We start from the raw sequence: 12,256 nt of genomic DNA on the forward strand, positions 1-12,256 counted from the left end.
TGTTTTGTATACTGGGGGAAATAAGAACACATAAAACAGTAAAATGGTCAAACGTGGGGAGCAAGATAGCTGAAATTTAGTCAAATAAAGAAAACGGTACATGAAATACATCAGACACAGTCACGAGCAAGATAATACAAATGGGTGTGAAGTCATTTAAAGGTGTTATTTGATTCAGTCAATATATCAAGGGGGAGGCTGTTGCAAGAATGCGCACAATTCAGATTTCTGACATTCAACTTAATGGGCCCTATTTTACACCCTTTCCCTCTTATAATTACCACTGGGTTGCTGAAACGTGTCAGTTGATGTACTGAACCAGTGGCACAATACTTTGGGAAGATTATTAGATTTTGCTGCAGTTATTCATTTTCAAGTCTTTCTAGGCATAGCATTTATCTTCTACTTTTCCCAAAAGAACCTGTGCATCGATCCCAGCAGTTATAAATAATGGCTCATGCTTCAATAATTAGTAGCCTAAATATTGACCAATAGTCAAATACTTGAGAGGATTTTAGGGCCACAACAACTCACATTTCTGGCCACACCCAGAAATGTTCTTTTAACTAAACATCACCTTATGTAGCCCCGCCCACTTGACCCAGTTGTGTTACGACTTCCTGTTCAAAACGCTGTGTGTTTTACCTGCTCAAACCTAGTCTGACTCACTGGCTGCAATCTCACATTGAGTGGCAGATGACACAATGAACACAATATAAGTGCTGTACTGTCACAGAAAGTGTCAACACAATAGACCCTTCTCACGGTGGCCATTTTGTGTCAAAAAGGCAGGGTGAACGGTGCCGCGTCTATGTGCCGACAGGCCGCAGTGCCGACAGGTCGCAATGCCGATAGCCCACAAGCAGAACCAGCTGAGCGAGGCGGCGGTGGAGCTAACCTCTCCCAGCCCCCACGCCAAACCTAACCTCCCCCCATGCCTAAACCTAACCTCCCCCAGACCCTAACCCAAAACCTAACCTCTCCCAGCCCCCACGCCAAACCTAACCTCCCCCCATGCCATGCCTAAACCTAACCTCCCCCAGACCCTAACCCAAAACCTAACCTCTCCCACCCCCACGCCTAAACCTAAGGTCGGCATTGCGGGTGGTCGGCATAGCGGGTGGTCGGCATAGCGGGTGGACCCCGGGTGAACACAGGTGCAAGCAAAACACTAATGAGGGTTTCCAACTTCCATGATTGGAATTTGGAAACCCTCATTAGTGTTTTGCTTGCACCTGTGTTTATTCTGCCTTTTTGACACAAAATGGCCCCCGTGAAAAGGGCCTATAGGAAGTAATTGGCTGACCCCTGTGTTGGAAACATAAGGTCAAGTGTTGGAAGAATCTTTTATTTCCTCCTGCGACAAGGTTGATGTAATCATGATCGGTGACTTTAATTCAGATGTTTGGAATGCAGCGCATGGTACACTACGTACAAAGCTTTACAACGTTTTTTGTCATGCTCTTGATCTGAAACAAATGATCCAGCAGGAGCCTACTGGAATAGGTTGTTAGAGATCTCATTTTGCTCTCTGATCACTCCATGACTTCCCCACAGCGGGGTTGTAAATTGTACCGTGAGCGATCACTCTTTGATTTATTGCACGAGGAAAGAGCTAAAAGGTCGCATTCGGAGAAGCCAACCCAATGAAAATGAGGTCAAGTCAATCAAGAACTACAGTAGTGTGGATTTTATCCAGCTCTTAAATTCATTAGGCTGGTCTCCTGCATGTGCTTTGTATGGATGTTGACAAAGCATGATGGAAACGTAGTTTCAAACGTAGTGGAAAAGGTCCCTCCCATTAAAATAATTAGAGTCGAACAGAGATATGAAGCATGGATGAATAGTGACATTGTGTAGAAGCCATTAACAAGAGAGACAAAGCCTTTGTGGTTTTTAGGAAGTCCAAAGAAGAAGAAGAACGGGGTGATTTTTTTTTGACACTTTTTAAGAAATTAAGAAATATGGTGCAAAAGGTGATCAGAGAGAGTAAACACTTTGTTTGTGTGGAAAAACATATCTGAACACAAAGGTAACCCTAACACACTTTAGCAGTCTCTGGATGGAGACTCTGGAGATGATGCACCATGGGCGCCCTTTTTTAGGCTCATCTTCCAATGCAGTCTGAGAAATTTGATAGTCATGGTCTCTTTCTTTCTTTCTTTCTTCTCTCTTTCTTTCTTTCTCATCTTTCTTTCTGTCTTTCTTTCTTTCTTTCTCGTACTTTCTTTTCTTTCTTTCTTTCTTTCTTTCTTTCTTCTCTCCTTTCTTTCTTTCTTTCTTTCTTTCTTTCTCTCTTTCTTTCTTTCTTTCTTTCTCTCTTTCTTTCTTTCTTTCTTTCTTTCTTTCTCTCTTTCTTTCTTTCTTTCTTTCTTTCTTTCTTTCTCTCTTTCTTTCTTTCTTTCTTTCTTTCTTTCTTTCTCTCTTTCTTTCTTCTTTCTCTCTCTTTCTTTCTCTCTTTCTTTCTTTCTTTCTTTCTTTCTCTCTTTCTTTCTTTCTTTCTTTCTTTCTTTCTCTCTTTCTTTCTCTCTTTTTTTCTTTCTTTCTTTCTTTCTTTCTTTCTCTTCTTCTCTTTCTTTCTTTCTTTCTTTCTTTCTCATCTTTCTTTCTGTCTTTCTTTCTTTCTTTCTTTCTTTCTTTCTTTCTTTCTCTCTTTCTTTCTCTCTTTCTTTCTTTCTCTCTTTCTTTCTTTCTTTCTTTCTTCTCTTTCTTTCTCTCTTTCTTTCTTTCTTTCTCTCTTTCTTTCTTTCTCCTCTTTCTTTCTTTCTCTCTTTCTTTCTTTCTTTCTTTTTCTCTCTCTCTTTCTTTCTTTGCAGGGACAACAACTTCATAAAGGACTTTCCTCAGCTAGCAGATGGTCTCATGGTCATCCCCCTGCCAGTGGAGGAGCAGTGTCGAGGGGTGCTGTCTGAGCCGCTGCCCAACATGCTGCTCCTCACAGGTGAGTGAGCCCGTGTGTGTGTGTGTGTGTGTGTGTGTGCGTGCGCGCGCGCGCGCGCGCGCGTGCGTGCGTGCGTGCGTGCGTGTGTGTGCGTGTGTGCGTGCGCGTGCGTGCGCGCATGTGTGTGTGTGTGTGTGTTGGGGGCAAGGGTCGGTGGCCATTTTACAGGAACACGCTGGAAAATAGACCTACATTTTTCTTGTGAGGATGGTCTGGCATTATCCCTCTAAGCTTCACAATCCAAATCCAGAGCTAGTTTGTGAACTGACAGCAGATCCACTGCTGCAGCCAACACAACACATCTCTCCAAAGAATGGGCAAAAACAGGACACCCATGCACAACTGTCTGTGACGAGATCTAGCATCATCATCTCCGCCACAATACTCCAGTCCATGCCCGTTCCAGGATTTGTCCAGGATAACGCAACCAATTGCAGGACATGAGCAACATATGTTTTTGAGAAGCTGTTAGGTACTAACAGTCTACACACGTTCTTGTTGCTGAGGAGTTTTCTATTGAGCGGACCGGCCGATGTACCTTCTAGCATCACTCCAGCAGAATCTCTGTGTGTTCTGTTGTGCCATTGTTACTGACTGTTCATTTCCAAAATGGTAACATGCACCTACGCATACATACACACTCACTCACTCTCTCACACACAGACACACATGCACACACGCACGCACGCACGAACGCATGCACGTGCACACACACACACACACACACACACACACACACACACACACACACACACACACACACACACACCTCACACTCCACCTCACACGTTCCACCTCATCCCATGAGGGACAAAGCCACCCCACCTCTGCTCCGTAATCCTTCCATTAGATGAATTGGCTACACAGCATTTGGTCCACATCGACCCCTGAGCTCCTTTTCTTGGGGGTCTGCTTTGTACACACACACACACACACACACACACACACACACACACACACACACACACACACACACACACACACACACACACCTTTTTATGGCTTGGGTTGTTCCACACTGGTATGAAAGTTTGCCAATCGAATTACAGCGAGAGGCGAGAGATTGCTCTCTCTCTATCTAATGTCAGCAATCCGATTGGAGTGCAAGCTGCAGCATCCATCTGTCATTGATCAGAAAGCAGGTGGGATTTTGGAGGGTGATAATGCATGATGTCATCGATCAGAAAGCAGGGGGGATTTTGGAGGGTGATAATGCATGATGTCATCGATCAGAAAGCAGGGGGGATTTTGGAGGGTGATAATGCATGATGTCATTGATCAGAAAGCAGGGGGGGTTTTGGAGGGTGATAATGCATGATGTCATCGATCAGAAAGCAGGGGGGATTTTGGAGGGTGATAATGCATGATGTCATCGATCAGAAAGCAGGGGGGGTTTTGGAGGGTGATAATGCATGATGTCATCGATCAGAAAGCAGGGGGGGTTTTGGAGGGTGATAATGCATGATGTCATCGATCAGGAAGCAGGTGGGATTTTGGAGGGTGATAATGCATGATGTCATCGATCAGAAAGCAGGTGGGATTTTGGAGTGTGATAATGCATGATGTAGCAAATAAATGGACGACACATGTTCAGAGTCTGTGGGAGACAATCTTAATGATGGACCTGGGGTCATTTGTCCAAATGAAATCACAAAAAGAGTCATAATCCTTTTGACTACCTTATGAGTCAGTCCACATATCATTTGGGGAGAATAATAGACCGGCCCAAATCATGATAACTTTCACTGCCATGTTAATATAGCTCTCAATGCAAAACCCATATGACAAATAAAAGGTGCTCTCTGCAAGATAAGGGAGGATAACATCTTTGTTTTTGAAAGTTAAGGTCATTTTCTAGGGGTCAAAGGTCAAAATGACAACACAACAGACATGGGTTTTCACCTCTCTCGGCCTTGCCAAGAAGCTTGTCGGGGGAAGCACCAGCCTGGTGGTGGGCACTGTGGTGTGACAAAGTCAACGAGAACTCCCTCCATCTGTTCCATGAGAGCCCGGAGCAGAGGAGGACGACACACTGACACTGGACACTGTACTAAGCAGAGCAGAGGACACACTGACACGGGACACTGTACTAAGCAGAGAGGAGGACGACACACTGACACTGGACACTGTACTAAGCAGAGAGGAGGACGACACACTGACACGGGACACTGTACTAAGCAGAGCTGTCATTCTCAGCATAGGCTGACAGTCTGTAGAGGTCGGGGAGACAGAGAGAAAGAGAAAGTCCGAGACAGGATAGATAAAACAGGGAAGTCCGCACACTGGAGGCTCCAATCAATCAGTGTTTTTCTTATTGGAACGTTTTGATCCAATCAATCCGAGGCGGTCACAAAGTTGTGGATGGATGTGCTGGACTGAATGACCAGGAAGTATTCTGCAAAAGGTGTCAGTTGGAGATGCTCAGTGGTCAGGTCAGTTGGAGATGGTCAGTGTACCATTGTACCGATTTGGCAGCCTTTCCACACCTGGATCTTCTACAACAGTGGTTCTCAAACTTTATCATGTTGAGGACCCCCAAACTGACACAAAGTAGACACAAAGGATCCCCCCATTCGATAAGATTTTGTCCCAAGGCCCCCGGATCTGATAACATTTTTACCTAAAAAAAACTAAACTTTACTATTTCTTCAGAAGTTGTAGCTGTCATAGACTGTGTTGCATAATTGATTGCTCTATTGCTGACAAAAAATGTGTTATTGTAAGTCGCTTTGGACAAAAGTGTCTGCCAAATGACGTAATGTAACGTAATGTAATGTACTTTATTAGAGATTTTTTTATTTTTTGTTTTATTAGAGAAAGTCTGAAACCCATGACCAAAATAGTCATACATACATACAATAGTCGTACATTCTATCATTGTGTTACCCATGGATGGAACTATAGTGAAAATAAAGTATTTTGGTTTTTGCTGGAGACCGCCTGGAAGCCCCTCAAGGACTCCTGGGGGCTCCCCGGACCCCCACTCTGAGAAGCACGGCTCTACAAAGACTGCAGGCAGTAGAATTTATTAATTACATCCAAGGCTGAAGAGGGTCTACCTCCAGAATACATGTCTGAACCTGTCACCCTGAATCACAGTCTGAAGTCTGGCTGTTCCTACATCAAGGTTGGTAACTAGACGTGACAGAGCTTTTGCTGTCAAGGCCCCCCAGACTCTGAAACGCCTTGCCAGAGGAACTTAAGCTGACCACCTAAGTTCCAACCTTCAAGTCTCTTCTCAAAACACACTTCAGGCAGGCTTTTCCTGTCCTAAATACATACTGTATAGCCTGCTGTTATTGTATCTCTTGTACTTAGATTCTGAGTGATTGTATTGCTTTGTTTGTTGTTCACTTGTTTTGCCTCATTTTTGTATTGATTTCTTCGTATTTTCTAATTTACTTATTTAATTTAAATATATTTCCTGGTTTAGAATATTTCATATATTCTTGACAAACGGTTCGTGCACTGCGGACATTATTTGCACATTGTCCAACAATAATGGAAGTCAATCCATTAATCTAAAAAGTATGCAATTACATTCTTTGTTGCAAACCTCCTTCACATAAAAATAAGTAAAACTCTCATAATTACGACTGTTCTCATTTCAGTATGTTGATGCCATCAGTGATGCTGTGTGAGAATTACCTGCCTCAATCGAGGTTTAAGAGGGTATAATATTGGCAGGTCTAGGGGTAATTGCATTGATTAGGTTGTTAACATGAAAAGTGATCTTTTGTGGACAAACACACCTCACTCAGTTCTGGGTAACCGTGTACTACTATAAGAGAATTGTCGAGTGATAGCATACCCAGTGATGATGGTGTCATGCCCCACAATCGTCTAGTGGTGGCCAGAGCGATGACGTCATTGTCGAGCGGTGGCCAGTGGTGACTGATGGTGTCATACGCATTACTGATGATGGCCCCTCAATCGTCGAGCGGTGGCCAGTGGCGACTTATAATGTCATAGGATACATTGTGATTTCGTCAGTGATGTCATAGACTGGAATTGCGGTGTCATCAGTGATGTCAGAAATCCTTCCCTGCAGAGGTTATAAATTGAACGACTCTTGCTCACAGCCCAGTCAAGCGAGCAAGCCTGAACCTGCGACATGAGCTCGCGAAGTGTGCAAAATTTCTAGTTTAAATAAAACGAGATTCTGACTGTGTACAGTGTGATGCATCTCATACTCGATTTACACTGACAAGCCATGGGCAACGAGCAAGCAGAGCGGCCAGTGGCTCAGAAGTTGATGGCTTTTCCACAGTAAGCGGCCATGTTAGCTTCTCTGAAGGCCTCTGACACTGTAGGATGGGCCTGGCAGACTCGGGCGATGTCCTCGCAGGTTGCTCCGTACTCCATGGCCAACGCTGCTTCGTTGATCATCTCTGCTGCCCCAGAGCCCAGGATGTGTGAGCCCAGCATGCGGTCTGTCTCCTTGTGGCCGAGGATCTTCACCAGGCCGTCGGTGTCGGCGTTGGTCTTGGCGCAGCTGTTGGCCACGAAGGGGAACTTTCCGACTTTGTACGGGACGCCCTCCTCTTTGAGCTGCTCCTCGGTCTTGCCCACCCAGGCGACCTCGGGGTGTGTGTAGATGACGGAGGGGACACAGTTGTAGTCGATGTGCACGGCGCCTCCAGCGATGCCCTCCACGCAGACGATGCCCTCGTCCTCCGCCTTGTGGGCCAACATCGGCCCGGCAACCACGTCCCCGATCGCATAGATACTGGGGACTTTGGTCTGGAAGCGGGTGTCGGTTGGGATTCTGCCTCTCTTGTCCAGCTCAATGCCGACGGTCTCCAGGCCCAGGTTCTCTGTGAAAGGCCTCCTGCCGATGCAGACCAGCAGCACGTCGCACGTCAGAGTCTCGCTCTTCCCCCCGGCTGCTGCCTCCACTGCCACGTCGATCTTGCCGTCGGGCCTGTGACTTTGGTGCCGAGCTTCAACTTCATGCCCTGCTTCTGCAGGATGCGCTGGAAGTTCTTGGAGATCTCCATGTCGATGCCCGTGCCGCCCACGTGACCCAGGAACTCCACCGCCGTCACTTTAGAGCCCAGACGCTGCCACACGGAGCCCAGCTCCACTCCGATGACGCCGGCTCCGATCACCATGAGCTCGTCAGGAACCTTCTTCAGAGACAGAGCGCCGGTCGACGACACGATGGTGTCCTCATCGATCGTGATGCCGGGGAAGGGCGTGACGCACCGGCGATGACGATGTTCTTGCTGTTGATGACCTGCTCGCTGCCGTCGGCCGCCCTGGCCGTCACCTGGTTCTCGCCCGTCACCCTCCCGAAACCGTTCACATGGGTCACCTTGTTCTGTTTGAATAGATGTACGATTCCTCCGGTCAGCGCTTTGACCGCCCCGCTCTTCTGAGACATCATCTTCTCCAGGTTCAACGTGAGGCCAGAGATCTCGATGCCCCTGTTCTCAAAGTCCTCGCCGTGAGCCATGTGGTACAGGTAGGAGTTGTTCAGCAGAGCCTTTGAAGGGATGCAGCCGACGTTCAGGCAGGTTCCACCCAGGGTGATGTTCTTCTCCACACACACCGTCTTGAAGCCGAGCTGGGCAGCTTTGATGGCAGCGACATACCCACCAGGTCCGGAGCCGACCACCGTGACGTCCGCATCGATTGCTGCTTTGTCGGTGTATGTCCGCGCAGACAAGACTGGCGCTCCGTGGCGTTTGCAGGGGAGGTGCTGCCCGCGTGTGGCCAGAGTGCGGTATAACTGGTTCCATCTCTGCATGTTGTTGGTGTCCCTCACAGGATCAGTCCCCTCCCTCCCCTTATATAGCCTAAGCGGGGAAGGATTATTACATCACTGATGATGTCACAATGTCTATGACATCATTAGCATAAGGTCTATGACATCAGAAATGATGTCATTGTCCATGAGAGCAGCAAGGACCTTCACAGTTCACAGTGAGGTTACAATTACCCTACACAAACACATGTGTTTGCATCAAAGCTAAACTGGAAGTTAAACTGGACCCTTTCTAACAACTTGTATCCAGCAGCAACATATCAGACTACAGCCGATTTTGTTATTTTGACCTTTGACCATTTGAAAATTACCTTAAACTTCAAATCAGATACATGTTATCCACAATCCTCTTATAGAGCATGATTTAATTGTCGCCAGGGTTTTTCCTGGCTCAGAATGGGCCATGGGCCATGGGCCATGGGCTACCCCATGGTGACTACACACGACAGTGAGCATGATCGGTCCACGTAGAGACTGAACTTATGTAGCGATGTATCTTTAAAGCACCCCAAGTTTTAGACTTAGAGTCATTTCAACATAAAAATGTGGGACTTTTACTTTGAAATTCACTAAAATCATACAGTAAAAATGCTTGGTTTAGTGCATGGTTAGTGTGGAGTCACGAGTTATCCTGAATACAACCATATCAGTCATTGTCAGAACATAATGGAGCAATGTGTTTTTAAGGAACCTCGTTTCAGAAAGGAAACCATTTCAAGGTCCAAATGTGGGACTTTATTCTGCAAAATATTAAGAGTAATTCGCTGTATGCCAGGCAGCATGTGTGTTACTGATGACATCACTGATGACATCATCCGTCATCTGGCTGCCTGGCAAAAATATTGCCATCTAACATCCATTTTGACTGAATACCGGTGCTACAGATATTTTTTTTGAGATGCATAGAACTGATTAAAAAAAAAATCTCCCCATGTTAGTTCTTTATCACCTGTTGAGTGCTGTTTCATTTCACTGTCCTTTGTTTTGATTAAATACTCTCCGTTTTCTTTCTTGTACATTTAAATCTGTGTATTTCAATTTCTTCCTCCTTTTGTACTTTCTTTCTTTCTCAGGGGACGCCCACTTTAATGAAGCCATGGGCTACCCCATGGTGCAACAGTGGAGAGTCCGGAGCAACTTGTACAAAGTCAAACTCAGCTCCATCACCTTATCTGCAGGTAGGAAGGAGGTGGCAGAGTCATTTCTCAACATCACAAAACATCATGCAGATCTCAATGTTTTTTGTGCTGAGTCCTACGTCATTCGTGTGGGATGGGAGTCATTTCACATCATGTGATTGGGACAGCACAGGAAAAAAGTAAATGGGAGCACACACAAAAAAATATTTATGATGATGATGTCATACAGTTCTAGACAACTCTGATGATCAAAACATAAACCTTACAATAAATCTACCGGGAGTAAGTCTACGCAGTGTGCGGACTCTACTTTTTTCCTGATGCTGATCGATTGTTTGTCCTGCACCTGCAACACAGAGTGGATTGTGCCTGCTCTTCTGTTCATTACTATAGTGATACATATCACCGATGATGTCATAATGTCATAATGTGGGGGTGTATCTACGTTCACACTCGAGCAATTGTGATGTCACCAGTGATGTAACTCGGGGGCTACAGGACACACAAAGTCACTTATGAAGCAGCTGCAAACAAATCTCTCCGGACGACAGTTTAGTAAGAGCAGCGCTGATGATTGCTTATTCTTACCTCAGCACCTGCCCCCATGAATGTTCTTCTTTCTGGAACAAACCTGTCAGTGATTTTCTCTCCATCCCCTGATAAAAAAATGTCAGCTGAAATTACCTTCTGAGTGAACTCTGACATCCCACAGTTATTTTAATGCTGTCTGGATCGCACTTCTGCCGCGTCGTGCAATCACTGACTTGCATCGCATTTGCATTACAAGGGCCATATAGCTACTATGATATGGAGCCACTTAAAGAAAAATTTGCCGTTATTATCTGCACTGCGGTGATGTGACATGTGGGTGGCACTAAACTAGATGCACTTTCTTTAATTGCTTCTATATATATTCCCCCCGCTGAATTGCTAGTACTTTTGCTGCTGCGATGATCTGATTGCAAACGCAAATAGCAGCTCCAAATGGCTGTGAAAGGCAACTGTTCAAACTTCAACACCCATAAACCATGTGACATAACTGTGACATAGCATGCGTATGTTTACCAATCCAGCTTGTCTGTGATCACTTTACCAAAGGTCAAAATAGGCAACATATCTAACATAGATATTATAGCCATCAGTGTTGGGGGTAACTCATTACAAAAGTAACATTACGTGTAATATATTACTTTTAGCAGTAACTCAGTAATATAACTTATTACTTATAGGATTTCAGTAATATTATACCAGTTACTTTGTCAAGTGACTCAAGTTAACAATTGAGTTACATTTTATTAAATCAAAGCACATATTTCAAAAAGATACAATCATTTCCTAATCAAACTGTTTTTATGCAAATAACCACTATAGATGACAATAACAAAGGAAAAGGATAACATTTAGAATTTTGGATTGTTTACACTGACTTCAAGGCGGTTGAGATTATTTTTGGCAATGTCAGTCTGCTGCTGCTGTTGTTTTGGTAAAAGTAATGCAAAAGTAGTGTAATAAGTAACAAGTTACTCTACACAGAAAGTAATATTGTAAAGTAACGTATTACTTTCAAATGAAAGTAACTAGTAATATGTAGTATATTACATTTTGAAAGTAACTTGTCCAACACTGATAGCGATACCAGTGGTAAATATACACCATATACAGTAGGAAGTCCATATAAACTCATTAAGAGTTCCTATAGGATTATAAGAGCATTATAAAGATACTATAATAATATAGTAATGTTAAAGGAATGTTGCAAAAATTGCAATCCTCCCATCTCCTTCTTGACCCGCTAGGCTTTTCCAAGGTGCTGAAGACATTGTCAGCGGAGAGCACACGTGAGGAGCTGCTAGCCTTCCTCCAGCAGTACGGCAGCCACTACGTGTCTGAGGCCCTGTACGGCTCCGAGCTCAGCTGCAACATCTACTTCCCCAGCAAGAAGGCCCAGCAGCAGCTCTGGCTGCAGTACCAGAAAGGTGAGCGCCCGGGCCGGCAGGCACGAACCAACGCCAAAACATGCAGGGGGGGGAATTCTACAAGGATGAGGGGAAATCCCGTTGTTAAAAAAAAAACATTGATATGAGGGGAAAATTGAGAAAGAGAAAGATATTTATTTACCCAACATCTCCCCATGTTAAAGGCTTAAAAAACCCTCAAAAGGTAAAGTGGGTAGGCAGGAGCAGAGCAATTTAGAGAGAGTGGCGTCAGCGGAGGACCAAAATGCGTGACTCATTAGCCAATGAACAGACAGGAAGGGGTGTCGCGCTACTTTTGAATGCTAATATAAAGCTGATAATGTACAATTTGATAAAAAAAACTAAACAAAGAAAACACACCTTTCAAAGTACAACACAAACTGTCCATTTTGCTGCAACTCCACAGTGCTGCTTAATGCAGGACCTTACT

General features: G+C 44.9%; 1 protein-coding gene and 1 pseudogene across 2 annotated transcripts in view; one reads left to right on the top strand and one right to left on the bottom strand.

Annotated features, from left to right (window-relative positions):
• The window catches only part of astn2 (astrotactin 2), a gene marked incomplete at both ends in the record, with an annotated part of 632,381 nt that overhangs the window by 484,495 nt on the left and 135,630 nt on the right, over positions 1–12,256 (top strand). The window contains 3 exons of the mRNA XM_083657387.1: positions 2,817–2,941; positions 9,785–9,889; positions 11,647–11,826. Coding sequence (XP_083513513.1) covers positions 2,817–2,941; positions 9,785–9,889; positions 11,647–11,826 — 410 coding nt within the window. The remainder of the gene's footprint in view (positions 1–2,816; positions 2,942–9,784; positions 9,890–11,646; positions 11,827–12,256) is intronic.
• On the bottom strand, positions 7,187–8,693 carry LOC310795766 (dihydrolipoyl dehydrogenase, mitochondrial pseudogene; annotated as a pseudogene). The gene has a single exon. The product of its transcript is annotated as a dihydrolipoyl dehydrogenase, mitochondrial pseudogene (transcript).

The sequence above is a fragment of the Poromitra crassiceps genome (genome assembly GCF_964638095.1).
Source record: "Poromitra crassiceps genome assembly, chromosome: 21".
Taxonomy (NCBI): Eukaryota; Metazoa; Chordata; class Actinopteri; order Beryciformes; family Melamphaidae; genus Poromitra; species Poromitra crassiceps.